Source organism: Egretta garzetta, unplaced genomic scaffold (genome assembly GCF_000687185.1).
Source record: "Egretta garzetta isolate BGI_Z169 unplaced genomic scaffold, ASM68718v1 scaffold25, whole genome shotgun sequence".
NCBI lineage: Eukaryota > Metazoa > Chordata > Aves > Pelecaniformes > Ardeidae > Egretta > Egretta garzetta.
Genome location: NW_009259800.1, coordinates 2,831,759 through 2,851,286, shown reverse-complemented (window position 1 = coordinate 2,851,286; position 19,528 = coordinate 2,831,759). Strand labels below are relative to the sequence as shown.

Below are 19,528 nucleotides of genomic sequence, written 5' to 3'. Positions count from 1 at the left end.
CTACATACCAGTAATATACATTTAAATATTTTAAAAAAAGAAAGCAAAGCATAGCAAAGGTAAAAAGGACAAAAAGGAAGAAGAACGAGAGCGTTCGTGTCCGTCTCCGGGCTCCATAACAAACTCTTACCAAAAGGGCACCGGCGCCATGTGACAGCTCAGGAAGGACCAGGGTGGAGAACAGCAGCTGCATGCACAGCAACTTCCCATGTGAATTTGGCTTTAACGTGGTTTTTAGGCAATTGCTCATCATCTGAATAATTTCTCCAGAATGACAAAGATGACATTTACATTAAATTATTAAACACCCACCCCACCTCCTCCAATCTAAACAAAAAACCCAAACCCTTTAAAGTAAGACTGTAGGAACTGGGGACCTAAAAAAGTTGGTTGAGATTACAGAGACTGCTGCATCAAAAGAACAGGCTGGAAAAAAAAACAACCCACTTACGAAAAAGTCAGTTAATGTACTTGGTAACAGCAGGTTATGTTGGTCTGGTTTTTAAATGTCACTTAAATAATGACATGCCCCTCCCCACCCCCCCAGCTAGTCGTCCAGAATATCACTGGACGCCGGTCACTTGCGTAAAGGAGCTCTTTCTAATGTCCAGCTCATTGGAAATAGGCTTAGTTATAAAGAAAGAGCTAAATAAGCCTTTTTTTAAAAACTAATTTCTAAAATAGGAATGCTCTCTCAGGATGGAGAGCTATCGCACCAAATAATAATCAAACTTAGAGAGAGAGACATTAAAATATGTTCTGTTCAGAAAGCCCGGAAGAAAAACTATTTTATGTGCCCATAGTAAGTGGATGCCACTTTTTTTTTTTAAACTTCTAAAAGAACACGAAATTAATTAAAAAGAAAATATGTTACAAAAGGCACTATTAAGCTTGCCCAAGCCCACTTTGCAGTGTGCAACAGCCAGCAAGCGCCTCGCCCTCCAGATTTCTAACTCCAGCTTCTGTACTGGGGAGCCCTGCAGCGGGCAGCCGCTCCTGCACGGCCCCGTCCTGCACCGGGAGTGTCAGACACTCGCTGAGCTTCCAGCCGGCCAAGGAGGGCTCATGCTTTCTCACTTACTGTGTGGCATCAGTGAATCCGAATCCATCCCTTGTTACCAGCACAGCCCTGGCAGATTTTAATTTTCTGATCAGATTCACGTTAGATAGGTTTTTCTTTTTTTTTTCTTTTTTTTTTTTAACAAGAACTATCACCACTAGAGAACTCTGTTGCTGGAAGCCTTCTTTCAAAGCACCATTACAACCATTAAGCCTGATACAGAAAAACTGTCTGTGAGTTTTGAAAAGCTTTCTTCAATCTCAGTGTCATACTGTCGAAACAAGTCATTCTCACAGAAGGCTAAAGAATAAAATTACTGACTGCTGTAACAGAACCTCATTACCGCATCAAGACTGGAGACACAGGAGAAGCTTAGCTTTCAATAAAAATATTTTCAGTCCTTATTCCTCTCTTTACAGTGGGGAAATAAGGAGCCACATCCTGGATCACTGGCCACCACGCTGATATATTACAAACTAGACCATTAAGGTATCTTGCTGGTAAATTCGCTGAAATTATTGCTGATGTGCTTTTGTGTAATAGCTATTAAAATCTGCTAACGTTAAAAGCTTCTGTGGGAAAAAAGAACCAGCTAATTTTTATATGTTTCTTTTAATCTTCAAACTAACATTTAAAGGAATACCAGTAATTTCTACAGTGCCCCTTTACTAAAACACTCAGTACATCACGGTGTTTTTAACGGCCTCTAAGCCGAGAGTCCAGTTTTTCTGTGTAACTACGTGCATACCTCCACCCAGCCAGGTGAGTGTGTGGGTCTGGGTGCATTCCCCTGCCTCGGCCGCGCTGCCGGGTAGGAACGCTCCCTCTCTGCTGCTGCACAGGTTTCACACTCACACTCTGCCCTTAGCCAGGCTTTGTTTTAGGCTTTTCACTCGGAGCATTCCCCCTGCCAGTGGAAGAACATTTGATTTCTTGCCATCACTTTCCTCTTGTAAGATTTCTGTTTACTGATGATGTGCTTCCTCCTGAGTACCCCAGCAAAAGGAATGCAGCTGAGGGCTAACGGATTCGTTACAACAATGACAACTGGTGACAGTGAAATACCACCGTTTCTAAGTACAGCTTCAGCTCACTGCTTGACTGGCACCAAGGGTTAATTCATAGCTACTGGACAACTGCACTGTCACTAATTTCTTGCGTATCACCAGTCATCTATCTCATATATGGATGGCATAAAGACAAAATATTCCTTTTTTTTTTTTTAACATACAGTTGTCCTCAATTGAGGAAAAATAAATAGCCAAGTACAAACCTCATGTCACGTCAGTAACATTGTAGTTTTTTTCCCTCCACTCTAACAATGAAAATATAATTGAAGTCCCAGGAAGATGAATCATATTTTAGTGGGCAGGAGGCTCTGAAAAATACCGCAGTTTTAACAGAGCGTGGTGGACAGAAGCTGGACTGTAGCGCCCAGGACTCCCAGGGTCCGGAGAGAGCGAGGCAGCATTGCTGTATTTTCCTGGACTTCCTGTGATGGGACTATTTCTTCCTGAATTAGAATACGCTGAAGCGATGGTTTGGGACCTGAGTCTTGCCTTCAGTGCTGGACTTGGCCAACTGAAAGAAAGGACCAAGAAGTCATTTTGCGTTTTGTTAAGACAAGTGCAATAGAGCCCAGTACTCGGTGTCACTTGTAGATCTTAGAAATAATGCAGCAGCGGAGAAAAATCAGAACTGGTGCGAGACGAGTGTGAGAACAAACGGCAGCAGCACAATCTATTGCAGGCAGACAGGCTGGGCTGCCTCATCAATAAGACGGCATTTGCTCCAAAATAGCCGTTAACTAAAAACCCAGGTGCTTGTGAAGCACCTGGACAATTTTAGTCCAACTCTCTTGGGTAGTGCCGCAGCTCTTGCTGTGGCTGAGCATGATCCCCCCCCCTCGCTTTTTAAAAATAATTTTGGTGTTTGGATGCCACAGAAGTAATAGCATTTTTCTATATAGTAGTAATTTTTTTTCTGAAATCAATGAGAACTAGGACTTAGAATTGCTTTGAAAGCAGAGCAATGTATTTCCTTTGTTAAATTAAAACCCCTTTTCTGTAAAAACCTTTCCTGTTTCTCTCAATTTTATCTGCAGCAAGGCAGAATCACCAAAGGGTGATTCTAGCATGCGTGAATTGCTCCTGTTCTTCCTTTTGCATGTGAGGCAATTTCTTAAGATGTGCCACTACAGAAAACGCGCTATAAGCTATTTTGTAAGGTTTTAATAAATAAATAAATAAATAACCAGCCTCCTCCCATCCCCAACTACGAAAGATACGCACACACAGAGAGCTTATTTAAAATGTTTTTGAAAAATAATTTTCTTCTGACAGACCTACTGGTAGCTGTATCATTAGGTCTGATTTTTGCAAAGTCCTACACACCTGAACACACACTGGCCTAGCGTGGTGTTTCTTCACTTCTGGCAGAGGCAGCAGTGCAAAATGAAGAGGGCTGACAGAGCGAGCCTTGGCATTGTCAAATAATTACAGCAATCATTTTACTTACGTGATAGAACAGTGATTACACCTAAAAAATCCTGAGTTAAATTTTAGCACTTCAGAAGAACACTTTGGACCTTTCAGGCGGCGGAGTAAGAATGAAAAAGCCCTAATTATTAGCCTATTTCTTTCAAAAAAATTAATCACAAGAATCAGGGGACGAGAGAATTTGACTTTGAGAAGTGAGGTGGTACAAGGACACCGTATCAGCTGGGTACATGAAAATATTTGCCTGTTTCTATTCCACTTCACAGAAAAGTCTTGGTGAGCTTCCTATTTTTCTCAGACTTTACTCAATGGCCCTACTGCAGTGCACTACCTGAAATGCAGAGACAAAAGAACGCTGCTTTCTTTCCCAGTGCTTAGCACCGGGCAGCACCCCTCCTTCCACTGACCATCTGCACTTCCCCAGCAGTGCTTCTCAGCTGCTGGTCCCCAACTCCTACCCTGAATTTTGTGGCCAATAAAGCCAGTCAATTATATTTTTAAAATTCTCACAAGCTCTGACAGAGCTTTAAAGGTTTCTGTCTTTAAAGCATGTTTTGAAAAATTAATGTTTAATATCTATATTGAGAACCTCTTAGTGGAAATGGTTCGCATACGAAGTGGCATGACATGCATTTAAGAAAGCAAGAAAACACAAGAAAAAACCAGAAGTCAGTACAGGTCATCTGATGGCTCTGCTCCTGCCCCCTTCCCAAGCTGTTGTGTGGCTCTGCCTCATCTGATGCTTTTTCTGAACACTTGATTGTGACCAGATAGAAACTGCAGGCTGGCTGAGCAAGGACTCTGTGGTGTTCTGACCAACGTCTGCTGCAATGGCCATCAATCTTTACCTTGATAGGATTACCAGAAGCTGCCGCTTGTATGAAAACCGCCTCTGTGGGCCCCCAGAAGCAACAGCATCCAAAACAAAACACGTAAAGAGCACAACATGCATTCAGGTGTCCCGACAAACGCAGTCTGCTCCCGTTACTTGTGTAGCAAACCAGAACAGTCTCTCTAAAAACTTAACGCACCCCGTTGTCCACACTAACAACTCCTGTGGACTGGGGTAAGAGAGGGTAAAAATAAATTCACTTTAACATCACTACATGACCTAAGTACCTCAGAGCAACACAACGTTCTTGCACTGCATCCGCAACAGGGAGGAGTTACCAACTGACATCACGACTACCATTAAGACCAATGAAGGACCCAAGCGCTAAGTATTACATCAGCAAACTGAGACCTTTGCCAGCAGGAAAAGACTTACGCTCTCGAGACCGTCATCTTCTGTCTGCTTTGCCTGTACAGATACGCTGAAGTTACCTGGGACTGCAGTGTAATGGAAGGAATCTGACTGCAGCACCAGTAAACTTTGCTTATTAACAGACAGCAGCCAGAAAGGCTTGGTAATTAATTTCAGAAACACGCTAGTAGTTAATACAGCTGAATATACAAAAGAAGGTTTTTGTGAGCAATGAGGCCTGGAATCCTAGCTATTCAAGCTGTTCTGCAGCTGACTCGCTAAATATTTTATTTCAACTCATTTGATTGAACTTGCAGAAATACCTTTGCCTGTCAGATGAAGAGTAGGACTGCACTGCGTGTTTCCACTTGTAAATCATCGGGTATTTCTGTGGATCAATCTCCACTGCTTCTATAGCGGCTAAGACATCACTATCCAGCTTCGAGGGCTGCTCCCTAGAATATGAACAGAACTAGATGAGAAGAGAACTAGATGAGAAGGTATTTGTTCAGGCAATAAAACATCCCAATTCCAAAACATTTATTTTTAATATAAACAAACAAATTGCCCATGCTCCTCTATAAACACAGCTTCTCTACAAACTTTTTCTGGCAGGCCCACACATTAACGACTGTCCATTATTACACAGCAGTCTCATAAAATAAAAGTTTTAAAAATTTAAGCTGAGGACATCCCAAGAGTGTACTAAGCACTTTGTTAATATAAGTCGGGCTCATCCTGAAGTCACAAGCCTGTCAGATGAATGGTAAACAGCAAAGTTAACTGAAACTAATTTGGAAGCAAAGACCTTTCTTCTTCTGTTTTCAGCATGCTGTTGAGGTAATTGGCTGCAAGAGAACTGTGTGGATACTGCACAAGCACTGAAGCACTTGATGATGATCATTCAAGGCTGACTGCAGCTTGTGTTGCTTAGTATTGCACGTCTCAGCCTTGCCGTCAGTGATGTTATAAAAAGCATCTTGTGCACAGATAAATCAAAGGACAAATAAGTGTTAAAAAAGACAATTCTTACCCAAGCAGGAATAACTTCTTAGAATTGTCATTTGTGGGTGAAGCCTTCACAAGAAATTTCTGGGAAGAATGTTCTTGATGTTGTGCCTCATTGGTCTGAAAGCTGGATTCCACAGACAGCCTCTCCTTTTCTGATGGTATTTTGTGTTCTGTCCTTAACTTGGTCTCTCCAGGTTTGCCTGTAACACTTGCCTCAGAAGAACTTGCCGGTGAAACTGCATAGCCGGTCTTACCCAGGTGGTCCTTGGATATTCTAGCCTGACTTGTTCCTTCAGCCAGAATTCTCTCATTCTCAGTTTTGTCAGTGATTTTATTTGATTCTCCTGCAACCTCTTGCTCTTGGAATGACAGGCTTTCAAATTCTGACATTAAATTGGAAACGGGTGATAAAACGCATTCTTCTCCGTCATGCAAATGCTTTCTGTCGCTAGTTATCCTTTCACTGGACACAGGATTACAAAACCCATTTTTGCTGGAAGAAACTGCCTTCTCATAGTGCCTGGGCTGATCCGATGGTTCTATAATGTTTACCATACGCTCCATTGACAAGATATCGCACTCAGCGTCTCCTATGGCACCAATGCTAGGTTCTTTGGACACAACAGGTTGGCTGATATTCCGTGCTGCATTTTGTCTGTTTTTAATTTCTTCCAAGCTCATGTCATCATCATCCTCATCCAAAAATGCTCCAACAGAAATAGAATTGCAGCATTTTTTACTCTTGCCTGTAAACAATTTTAATGAGAGCAACACATAAAACGACTTTCAACAGAACGCCAATCAAATAAACTAGGAACAAATACACAGTCTTTATGCCTTATTCTATTTATTGAAGCCCTCTATAATTTTATTTATGCAACAGCATGAACTAACCTAACTAAAGCTACACGTGCAAAATGACGACAATACAGCTGTATCTTTTTTGCAAATAACCTTTTATAGCCTCATCATTTGAGAACTCTGTTTCCTACACTCCTCACTTCAATCATTAACCCACAACAAAGGATAAAGTCAGGACAAAGTGGAATGGGGTAGGAAAATGTGACTAGTACGGAGTAGCTGAAGTTTTCCTCTCTTGAAAAAGCACAAAGACTGACGACTGTCCCCTGGGGTCTTGGCAGCCCAGGTCTACCCCAGAACCAGAGCCCCTTCAGATCTAAGGTGACACAGGGAAGGAGGAGGACGGAGCACAAAGATTTAGGACCAGTGCGTGCCTTCCATAAGCACGTGGCAAGCAGCTGTCTAAGGAGGTGTAAGAGCTTTCCTGGGTTTTGTTCAGTGTGTCTTTCACCCTGAACTGTAAAGAATTACTCCTTTATTTTAAGAAGTTATTTATTCTGGATCTGTGGATTACAAAATTCTACACTCTAAGACAAATTCTCAAATGCTCTGAGTAAAAACATACTGAAGATAGAGGTTTTCTTACAGGAATTTCATTTGGGGGCTGCAATCAAATGAAGTACTTCACATGAAAGATAACGACCATCTAATGAGGTCTGTTCTAATTCTCCTACATTCACGGTGTCATTAGCTACTTTTTCAATACTACAGTCAGACTGTTTGGACAACAGATTAATAATAGCAACCACAACTACTTCCCCTGGGCACCCAGCTTTTTCTCTCCCCCTTCTCCCTCGGCACACCCTGTTGTTTGCAGTGTTTGCCCTTTGCTTACCAGAAGGATGTGGCGTTTTGTATCTATTGCAGGTTTCATTTTCCCCTGTTTCTTGCTGAGCCTTTTCGCTCATTTCCCGATGACTCAGGTACTCTTCTAATTTTCGCAACCCCTCCTGGGAAGACAGATCAACAAAACAGCCCAGAAATTCCCAGTATTCAACCCACGGGAACCCCAGTTCATGAGCTAACTCCCTGCAATAAATAAAATAAAACGGATCATTTGTGAAGACATAAATATTAGTTTGACAATAACTTTTCTGAACACATTTTATCAGCTATTAATAGGAGCATAAGCGTGCAACTAGGCAACACAATTCCGCAACAAACAGTCTGCAAAAGCCATATACACATCCTTAGCAAACATAGGAGCAGCTGATTTTTTGTAGAGTATTTTTCAAATTTCATCTACTATTCTTAAAGTTAGCACCATAAATATTGCTATTTTTAAGCTGAATGTATGTCTCTCAGAGAGAGATGAATACCCACTGCTGGAGGCATAACTTGAGCGATACTCCGTTCAGTAGCTTTTTCTATTTGGGAATGGGTAGGAGGAAGTGAGGGGTTGTTTCGAAGAAAGACACCTAATCAGCTTTTAACAAAGCATGTTCTTTCCATATACTGCTGATAGAAGGTATTTAAACAGCGGGGACACATGCCACAACACACAGCTTTTATAAAGCAGAACATTTGTATCGGGATCTTTTCATTCCAGCATCTTTTTAACAGTTTTACAGAGAAAGTAGGCTATGCATAATTTTAGATCTTCTGACAAATTAGGCAAGTAAATATTTGAGAAAAGCATCCTATACATAGCATCAATAACAGTTAAAATATCTTTTTATTTCCAAAGCTAAGAAAGCTCTCTCTCACATTTTAGCTATTTTTTTTACACAAAAATACAGTAAAAATCCAACAATATACTTCATAAATATTTCTGCCAGCAACTTCTGCCCTAAGATATTGCCCAGTAAGTAATAACCATACTCTCAGCACAAGTCGCTTGCTTTTAATTGCTGTGTCTATTGCTAATTGTTTATACTGATACTCGTTTAGATACCTTCCAACTCTTTCAACACCTCTCTCCAGATCAGATTTCCTGACGTTGTGAAAGAAGCCAGCCCTCTCTCGAGGTGGAGTCTTCCAAAGCCTGCGAAATTCTTCAGCCTTTAAAAAACAGAAATAATTAAGAAAACCTACCCCCCAACACAGAGCTACCTCAGTGCTGGCTAAATGTCCACTCACAGGTCCCGAAGACATTTAGCTGCTTGCTGCCTACAGGTAAACAACTCCAGTGTTGCCACAAGTATTGCTCAACTCCAGCTACGATAAATCTCCTACTGGATCTAAAGTTACTCCTCCCAGTATTACTGGTTACCTTGATCTCACCACTGCTTATTCAAAGAGTAAGGATAACGATGTATAACCACCTTAAAGTAAACTGTATCAGTACTAAGTCTGCCTGGTTTTAATTTGTCTGCAGCAGGAAACAGGTAAGTCTGACAATTTTCCCATGCCATTATGATTTTATTTTATGACAAATGCTCTCTTGGTCACTGGTTTCTAGGATGCAAAGGTGATATTTTTATATGTATATATTTAATTCAACAAACTTGCTACAATTATTAAAATATATTCTTGCTGTTTATTTTGAAGTTTGAATTTGAAGTGCTAAAGGGAATAAACTAATGGGTTTTTGTGAAATCCCAAACTTTATGCCTTTACATGACACAAATCAGCAACAATGACCAAGAATTACGTTCAGACATTTAAAGTATCTCTCAGTAATCAAAATCACACGTTGCTTACACCCTAGGTAAAATTTTTCAGAGTATAAAAGATATTTACATTTCTGTCAGGTGAACAGAAAATTAACCGATAAGCATATTTAGAAGAAAAAGCATTAATCATTTTGGTAAAACTCAGTCCTGGAAGAATTCGAGCAAGTCCTCAATCGTATTTATTCACTCTTTCTGAAGCTGTCATACGTCCAGCATGTTCTAAACAGATGAGTCAAAGAAATGTCTATAAATTTGTAATATATTTAACTGGTATCTAAGTATTCCTCCTGAAAACTGAAGACTTGGCTTTTCTGCTATGCAATCAGTACTTTTCCAAAACTATCCCAACACCTACTACTTGGTCACCAGTTTTTCCGTTTAGAAAAAAGTTAGTTAATGCCACAAGCAGAGGTGATAAACTGCTTTAACATCCAGTGTCAACTTCTAGAAATGAGATAGAGTTAAGATTTTTTTAAACCTATTCATAGCCACGTTGAAAGGCTTTGTTTCAGATTACAAAGTTAAGAGCAATTACCTGTAAGACAATGAGAAGTTTGTCAAAGGGTTCTCTTTAAATAGATTCCAATAAGGAAATGAAAAGAACAAATTTCTTTTGACTGAACCTACACTCTTCTTATTTACACCGCACGTTTCTATGTTTTCAGCAAGGGAAGATACATCTCCAAGAGAGCGCCACAGTCTGTGAGAGGAGCAAGCCTCACTACAGAATGAGCCGTGGGTGGATGTTCTAATGGTTCTTTATTAAAAAAAGGACAAAAAAAAAAGGCATTAGAGTCACATGAAGTTCTCTCCTCACCTTTGAGGGGCTCATGGGGCCTGCGAAAGCTCTTATCGACAATACTGGATCTTTGGGGCTGCCGGTGTATTTAGGTAAAGTTCTTTGGGGGCTATCATCTGTCTGATCGGGTGACCATGGGGCACCGATTACAGGAGCTGAGGAATTGTCTTCTGCTCTCAAGAGTGGTACATAGTATCGACCTAAAATAAATAATACAAGGCTTTCTTAAGACGTTTATGTTACATTATCCTACTGCTTCTTCCTAGAATATCAATACGCCTGTGTACCTAACCATCTGACTTTATTTCATTAGTAAAACTACTTGTAATTCAAACTCACTGTTTCAATATTTATTGCCTGCTTACAGATTGTATTTTAGCACAGGCTCCCTTCTCTCTCAGATACAAAATTACCTGCCTTGACACACATATCCCTTCCCTAAGGATCTTCAACAAATTTCAAAACCTCCTTTTGCAAATGCCTAAACCAACATGTGACAAAACAGTGAGAAGTTCCATGTCAAAGAAATTACACGACTCCCCAGCATGACAAATAAATGTCTTTCTCTGTAAAGGTCTTTTATTCGCTTTTAGATTAAACTTTCTGCTTCAGGCTCACTGAACAAAACAATGGCTATGGCTCCGTTAGAGAGCTATGAGGATAACCTTGTGATCCATACAGGAAGAGTTCTGACCATGTCATCTAAAAGACACAAAGTTTTCTGTTTTACATGTCAGTTTTAGAGTTTCTCTCTGGTGTTCACAGCACTGTACAGCAGCATCCTTTACGAACAGCAATGCCGCAGAAAGCAAACAGAACAGAAGACAGCAAAGAGCCAAAATACACAGAGTATAAAACACTGAACACAGACCTTTCAAGTACTCTCTCAGTTTTTCTTTCAATTCTGCAGATTTATTCTTGCTTCTTTCACAAACTACCTGTTAATATAATTGTGGTTGTTCATTAGTAAAGCGTAAGACATCAATCTCGAATCAATCGCAACGTGTGTTCTTTCTGAACAGTCACATTATTGGCCTCTGCCCATCCCATCCAGTACTTTCAATTCATAATAGAACAAACCACTAAAGTACACCCACATCCACAAAATGGATACTGTAAAGGCAGTGAATCATAAAATCTAGAACTTTTCCCCAGATACAATCAACATAAAATAATTTTAATGTTATCAAAGATGTACACTCTAATCGTGACACTAGTATCTTACTACAGTAGTTAGTAAATGTTTGAACTTTAAAAAGGAATTAGGAATAACATTTTTGGGTTTGTTGTGGACATGGAGCAACTTACTTCTGCTGGAGTTTGATCATATTTGTTTCTTCGATTTTTTACAATAGCTGGGTGTGAGGTAAGCACATTAACAACATCCAAATTCCCAAACTTGCAGGCAAAATGCAATGGAGTATCAAACCCCTGCAGTGGGAAAAAGGGAAAATTCACATGCATTTGGAACCGTGATAAAGTCAATCCCATGAATTTTGTTTTGAGACTGGGAAAAGTAGTAACTGTCATGACCAATTATCAGGGCTCTTAAAAGATCTTTTCCCGCCACACTGTAGAATAATGATTATTAAACCCCACGAAACTCATGAATAGCTCATTTTGCTAGAAGCGTCCCCTTCTATTTCCTTCTCCCTTACACATCCTTAACACCTTCCAGTTGTTTCCATAATAGTAAGAAAGTGGCATACACTCAAATCTTACCATTTTATCTGGTGTATTAAGGTAAAGGTCAACGATATAGTGGATGCGATTCTTCAGCATTGTATCATTATCATCTGGATACATAAGCCGCATAAATTCAGGGTTTTCCAAAGTGTCCAGTAATAACTGGCAGACAGCAGCTTGATTCTCCTTGGCAGCAACATGCATGACGTTGTACCTACACCCTTCCTGGGGAAAAAAAAAAAAACCCAACCAACCAACCAAACATTAGACTGAACTGAAATCTGAACAGCTTACACCCATACGCTTAACTGAGTTAACTGTGAAAGCACACAGGTGCCCACACTGAGTCTTAAGACTTAGATTTTTGTTTCTTAATATTTTGATGTTTACAAAACAGCACATAAACATTCAGAACTGCAGTAAACCATAAGATATTGTAAAGACTCATGCATCTTTATACCCACATTATTCTTACACATAACAAAATTGTTCTTATACTCAGCTATGGTCTGTTTTTTTTTTACATCTAGGGCAAAAATGTGGCAAAGAAGGTATATTAAGATAGCACATAATAAAAGGAGATAGGAAGTTCATTGTATAAAAAGAACAGGAGAATGGGTGTATGTGTGTATATATATATAAAACTCAGTTTGCTGTCATGTATTACATACAAATTTTCAACAACTTCACAAAGCTGGTCTGGTAGAAGCAAGATTGTCAGCATCTGCTAAACAGTACCTTATACGTGGATTTTAGATGCAAGAGCACGTTTTGAAATTTAATGGTGGTGTCCAGGTGAGCAGTGCTGAAGGAACACCTAGCTACAGCCGAGGCACCACCCTGCTCCTTAAAATCATTCTATTTAAAAGATTGGAATTATTTGGAAGAGATCAATCCTGTACTAAGACAAGACATCCTTTCACTACTGGATAAAACTGTTCTTCCCCTAGAGAACTGCATACTCAGTTTCTTTACTCCAGCTCTTCGGGAGCAAAGCGAACTCTCAGTTCCAGTGGGTGACTTACACAAGACTGACAACTGCCGTGTTTCTCTTCGCTTTCAGCTAGCATCAATAAACACCGAGAAACTTTGCACTGCTGGAAATAAGATATCTTGAAGGAAGAGAAGGAAACAACATTCCTTCCAGTTCTGCTTATCAGGCCTCAAAACTGAATCACTAAACCAGAACTTGGATGTTTCTGAGTTTTTTGGGTTTGGGGGTTTTGTTTTATTTTTTTTTTACCTGTACAACTGTAGGATTGTCTCCTGACCCAATCAGATAGCGAGGGTTACTCCAAATAAGTTCTGAAAATGTTGCTATATCTCCCTTCTCGACAGCTTTCCGAAGTTTAGCAGTAAGATCTTGAGTACGTGGACTTTTGTAACTGTTGGCTCTCTCCTTATTCGCAGTTTCGGACTCAGGGGAGCATAAGCCATCTGTCAAAACACAAGTATCATGTTTCTAGATACATTCTTTTCAGTGATCACTATCTTCATAACCAGACCATGAAAATAAGCTTTTAATCTAAAATATGTATTAAGTTTGCATCTTTAATATACAGGAGTAAGAAAATGGAGGTCAACGACAAGACATTTAAAAATACTAGTAGTTAGTAACAGGGAGGGAAGAAAGTACGACCTAATCATCTTGTAAAACTGTTTCAGACTTTAACAGGCACTGGTAAATTTTATAATTACCAAACTGCTTCCATCCAAACTTAAAAGTAAAATTCAACAAGAAATAAGAATTTTTTGAATATTAGAATTGCTTTTGCAGTTCTGTGATTCCCGAGTCCCTTTAAACTAGCAACTGGGAACACTGTGAAATATGATCAGTGTTTACCATTTTATTTCTGAACTTATGAACTCACTTAACAATTAAGTACAGGTTAATATACTGTGCAATTTTCTCAATGTCTTCTTAAACCTGAAAATCCTGAAGTCCCTGAGTAAAATCAAATCCTACCAAATATAACCACAGACTACTAAGCTACATATCCATGGAGGCCCTTACCAACGCTTCAGCTTTAGAAGAACAGCAACATTTTTTAGCGTAAAATTCATGCGAACCAAAATGACGATAATTGCCTTCGTATCTACTTAAACAGTAATTTTATTTGATAAGCTCTGCAGCTGTGATCTAACATTTGTTTACATCTTATCTTAAACACCACTGCTCTAAAAGGACTTCAATTTATTAAGATGCTTCACTCTGAATTTTGTTCTATTACTAGTATATGGGTTATGAAGTTGTTGCTTCCTCCCTCATAAAAAAATAAGACTGTATATTGCATCTACTGTATACAGATGAACACCCTCACCTCTGTTAAATGATCCCATTTTCACTGGAGACAAACATAAAGAGGACTTGCTTGGAGATGGGAAATAATCACAGATTCCTTTAGCAAATTTCTCAGCATCCTCTCTGTTTGAAAAAGCTTTAAAACGGGAACCCTTAATCATCTTAACAGCTTGGAGAGCTTCCTTTTTATCTTCATAAACATGTATTCTCTCTGCAACAAAGTACAATCCAAGTTAAGTTATTTCAGTAATCTCAGATTTGTTCCTAGAAACAGATCACAAAATTCTTGGGCTATCCTTCCAGCTTTGGTCTTAAACTGTTTCTCTACCAAACATGGCGTAAGAATCAAAAGACCTTTTATATTTTCTCTCTCAGAAACTGAGTAATTTTACACGCTCCAGCTAACATCAGGTGATATGCGTACAGTGTTTGGCCATTCATATCAATCAGTATCTGAACAACCTTTTTAAGAGATGGGCCAACCTCAACAAGCGCTATTTCACATCCAGACTGAAAAGCAAACTCAGAGCTTATTCACTCTGCGTTATTTTCCACGTTTTCTTGTTCAGAAAGATCAACTATGTAAGCGATCCACTGTCACAACTTTTAAGACCTCTACATAGAACCTTAGGTATTAATCAAATCCTTCTCCCTCCTCTCCTTTTGCATTAGCATCAATTTGATCAAATTAAGATATCCGAGTATCCTTTTTATGAGAATACTTACTACTGTCTCAGAGTAAGCGATCCTTTGTGTACTACTGTAATCCTGCCACTAGGTAATTTAATAATTACTTATTGCAGTATTCATCAATAAAATGTGAAGAATGACTGATGCTTCTAGGTATCATTTGGCATTAAGATAGAAAGGAAAATCCAAAATCTGTGAGGACAGATCATTTAATCTTCAACTGATGACAGTATAAATAGTTTTTTGACTGTTTATGTGTAGGATTACTTTTTATTCTGGAGAGGGATTAAAGGCATACGATGGGTACAAGAGTAGCAGTAAGAAATAATTTTCTTCATCTGAGCTACACCGAGTAGAGGATCCTCACGTGTATCAGCTATTACTGCAGAACACCTGGGATGTCTTCTGTTTCCGTGCCTCAGAAGATGCAATAAATACCATTTACATAAACAAAAAATTACTTCAAGCAATGCTTAAAATACTAATACAGTGGCGTTTGTACCACCTGCTATGTAAAAAAAGGTCTATTTAGACATGATTGTAAAACGTTTATCATTGGAAATAAAGAAAATTAATATCTACCATTCCTTGCCAATATGTCATCATAAACTGGACAAACACCATAGAATAGCGGAGGATCTCTGGACGGTGTCTGAGCACTGATTTGTGAATCAACGCATCCTGCTCCACAGACAGGAGCTGAACAGTTCATGTGCATCACAGCATCTTCTTCTGGAGGGTTCAGACCTACACAGTACCCAAAGTCTACCTCTTCAGAAACACTTCCATGGCCGTTGTGATTCACTGCCGTAGTTTTCAAAGCCTTTTGTGCTTCTGCCTGGCTGCCATCAGATGGGACATTTCCAGCAGCCGCCTCTGACAGAGCAGATCCTTTTTCCTCCAACACTCCTTGCTGCTCCAATAATGCCTGAGCCAATTTTTTTTCAAAAATAAACCTAGTAGTCGAAGTAATGGGCCCACATTTCAGTCCCGCTCTTACAATTTCTCCTCTAAGCTCGTCAGAGGTGAGCTGCTTCAATCGGGATAATATTGTATCCATTGTTATTTCACCTATAAGAAAGGCAAAAAAGAGAGGAGATAAACTGTAAAGAACAGCGCAACTTTTTTCTGCTGTTTAAATGCTGTATTAGAACCAAGGAAAAAAGCATCTCATAACAATCTCTCTTATTCTGAAGAGATTATCACAGTTGCAGAGAAGACAAAATATGTTTCGACCGAACACATTAAAAACATCTTTAAGCTATCAGGCTTATACCGAGAGTTTATTTCCTCCTCTCACAACTACCTGAAAGAGTATTTACAGCTTAATTTTTATTCTTGTTTGGCCTTTTCCAATTTCTTTTGGAGTAAAAATTCAATCCAGAATAGTTAGGCATGAAAACGTATCACATGCCGAGAAATATCTGATTCCTGACAGGAAAGGAACAATCTGTGTACGTAATGGAATACAAGAACGTGACGACTTGTTAGCCCCAGTAAGAGACTCCACTTAGGCAGCATCTACAGCTAAAAGCACAGAACTATTTCTATTATTTCCCTAAGAATTTCTAGCTGACAAAAGTATAAGGCGTAAGCACGATGCAGCAACCAGGGGAGTCCAAGTCCAGCCACGATGCAAGGCTGGAACTATTTACACAACATGTTGTTTCCCACCTCCGCTTTGAGAGCAAACAGCCAGAAGACAAGAACGGCTGATCTTTTCAGATTTCCCTCTCCAACAAAAGAGTGGGAGCCGGAAGAATTTCTCTGTTTCCAAAGGAAAATTCTTCTCTCTGGTACGATACTACAAGTCCCCCAGCTCACTTCCCTCCATGTAATCCACACACTTCAAGCTTCTGCACAGTCAGCGAGCCGACCCAAACCCAACACAATGCCAATATGAACGGATTGCTGCGAAGAACACAACTGAACAACACAGGATTTGCGCAGCTCAAGAACATAAGAAGCTTTAAAGTTAGTTCATCAGATACTGCATCCATGTGTTACCCCCAGGGCCGTGACTTCCTGCTGCGCACTATTCAGAAAGCACAGCTTTAGGATAGAGACGGTTAGGCTGTCCTAGTCCTTCCGCTTGCTTTCACTCCCTCCTTAAGTTGACCCTTCCGGGGCCCGGCCATTTATGGGTTATACTGGTTTGGACAGGCCTGTATGGCATTTTTACTACTTTATTTTCAATTCCAGGTTTCATCCTCAGTTTATGAAACTTAAGACTACCAGAACACACATCTGCAGCTTTTCCACGTGAATTGATTTCTACTTTTTTAATCATTCTATTTTTAGAAGTAACACAACTCCTAATCTTACTCCATTAGAGACAAAGCAATCTCTCGGGCATGAGCTCAGTATCACCTGTAATTTTAAGTTAAATCTCCTCAAAAGAGCATTTGTGGACGCACGCGACACTATGAGAAACGTCCACACTTTATGAGCTCTCCTGCTTTACGAACAGGGTGCACCAGCAGTCCTTAACATGAGTCAGAACGTCCCCTCTGATGGGCAAGAACCTTTGCCTACAAACTTAACGTGAGGTTCAAACAGTGAAGGGCTGCACCCTAACATAGCGAGCATGCAGCGCTCTGAATACTGGATCCTAATAAGTTAATCGAGCATTTTGTCAGCGTGTACAAACTCAGAAGTAATTCCAAAATTGCACCTTCATCACAGACCGCAGTATAGTCAAACTCCCTTATGTTTCCATGTGTATTGCCAACAGCAGCATCACAAAATACACCAACAAAACAGACATGACAATTTTGCTTTTTAAATCACTCACAGATTATGCTGGTAAAGAACCAAACTGTTCGTATACTAAAGAAACCCAAACACACAGAGCTATTTTCCTAACTTTTAGCAATAGTCAACATAGCCAAGGAAAATTTTTGCTGGAATCTAACTTCAAAACGATTACATTTCTAGCAATAGGAAATACTATCAGAACAGAAGATTATTACAACTTGACAGATACAGGAGTTTGAGGGTTGTTTTCTCTGAGGGCCATTTCCTTTGAGAGTTGTTTCTTTTTTTTTGAACGTCCAATTTCAAACATCTTGTGGTTAGAGAACACAGTCCCAGAACATTTCACAAATATTAACTAGAACCTCACTGAAACAATGGGAAATGGGAGCATTTCAGCTTAAAAACACAACCTCAAACCGTGGCAAAGCCACAGGTGATGCTGCTGAGTTACCTCCCCAAAGTATTCTAGTTCCCTTATGATTCCCGAACCTCCAAGCAACCTCCTCGTTACGATTATCTGACTTGCGCACAAGCCTGCACAGATGTGAAAGATCTGCTCAGTTCTTTTTGATTAATCACCCACTTTTTATTAAATTTGATGCCATTATGTTTTAATCAAGGAATAAAACATGGCCAATTATAAGAATATCAAACCTTGCTATTCTAAGGATTTTCTTTCTGAGATTGTATAACTGAAAAAACACAATAAAGATGAAAACTCAGAGGCAAGAAAGTTTATTGCAGAAACAACTCAGTGAAAACACTTTTTAAAGAGTCAACATCATATAATGCCCTAAAGAATTACCTCAGGAAATGCTCCTATTTTTAGGGTTCAAAACCAGCACAATCATTCTGCAGAAGAGCAGACCCTTACACACGTATGATTCACGTACATGGAGTATGCAGGCAGACACAAAAATCTTTCTTCTTGGACTGCGGGTAAGTAAAAAATGTCGGGAAGCAGTGATTTCTCTGGTATCTCATGTTTTGATAGAACTTGGCACTTAAAACCTTCTCCCTCAACTATGCAAGAAAAAGTATTTATTTCATGTGTCCATTACAACTCAGGCCCAACTAAACCGGAGTGTGAAATGACAAAGCAGACCAACCATGAAGAAATTAGTCTTTGGTTTAAGATCTACTGTTAGCATGAAGAGTTTTCTATGACAAGCTTGCTGTGGAAACAGGAAAAACATTGCTGGAATGACAACATCAAACTTTCAGGAAGTATGTTTGTGTCCTGACATTAAGCTTTCAGCTAACATAGATAAGCGTTTATTAATAAATTTTTAACCCCATCACCTATTTTGATCTGTCCAAAACAAAAGGTGCGGCTTGCAAACCTGAGAAGCAGCAACTGCCTGTTTTAAGATAATCCTTTGATCATTTGCTACGTGCAGGTGCAAAAGGTGATTATTTGAACCTTAAAATACATTTCATGTAATTTCAAACGATGCAGAGGACAGCCAGCACTGATGCAGCTATGTTTTCTAGTTTAGCACACGAGGTCTTGGAAGTTACCTTTGGTGGTTTTAAAAATATGAGTAATTACTGTAACAACAACTGCATGTTCCAGGCTTTTTCCAAAGCAAGCAAAATCTGGGACAATGAGTAAGAGTTGTATTTTCCCTTATCTTATTGCATCAGTATGAAACAGCAAAATCCGTTTCAAAAGAAATTAAGGCTAGTACTAAGAGAGAATGAATGACTGACTTAAGGATGGCAATATTACTTTGTTCCACTACTCATTAGATCCTTCAGTAAATGAGCAGTGTAGGAAAACAGATTTTTTTTTTTTTTTTTTATTTTGAGGCAGGAATTAAATGAGACATATTCTGTCTTTGGCTGTATTTTGACTGCTAGGATTTGCACATAGCAGAATAATTGTGGCTATGCAATCGGGGATTTAGTCTATATCGCCTGTTGCCAAATTAGCCCACAGTTATGAAATACGTGGCAGAAACAGAACCGCGAAACAAACTTGGAATAAGCTGAGGGAAAGCCAG

The 19,528-nt window shown here is 39.5% G+C and overlaps 2 protein-coding genes across 2 annotated transcripts in view; both read right to left on the bottom strand.

The window, feature by feature from the left end:
- Window positions 1–908: 908 nt before the first annotated feature.
- ANKLE2 (ankyrin repeat and LEM domain containing 2) lies at window positions 909–16,599 on the bottom strand. The gene is made up of 13 exons (XM_009639851.2): window positions 16,590–16,599; window positions 15,348–15,836; window positions 14,095–14,286; window positions 13,017–13,210; window positions 11,810–11,998; window positions 11,396–11,518; window positions 10,959–11,025; window positions 10,106–10,287; window positions 8,568–8,674; window positions 7,509–7,702; window positions 5,835–6,558; window positions 5,125–5,256; window positions 909–2,641 (listed from the first exon to the last, which is right to left on the bottom strand). Exons 1-13 carry the CDS (start codon window positions 16,597–16,599, stop codon window positions 2,422–2,424), a joined length of 2,823 nt encoding a protein of 940 aa, XP_009638146.2. The 3' UTR covers window positions 909–2,421.
- The window catches only part of GOLGA3 (golgin A3), a 34,841-nt gene continuing 31,071 nt past the window's right edge, over window positions 15,759–19,528 (bottom strand). The window contains exon 25 of the mRNA XM_035895385.1: window positions 15,759–15,836. The gene's annotated coding sequence lies outside the window, so the exon portion shown is untranslated. The remainder of the gene's footprint in view (window positions 15,837–19,528) is intronic.

Bases quoted from the DNA above. Each gene is read 5' to 3' on its own strand.
- ANKLE2 (XM_009639851.2), bottom strand. The intron at 11,519-11,809 runs GTAAGATTTGAG...TTCCCACTGCAG, and splicing joins TTAATACACCAGATAAAATG to GGGTTTGATACTCCATTGCA. The intron at 11,026-11,395 runs GTAAGTTGCTCC...TTATATTAACAG, and splicing joins ATGATCAAACTCCAGCAGAA to GTAGTTTGTGAAAGAAGCAA.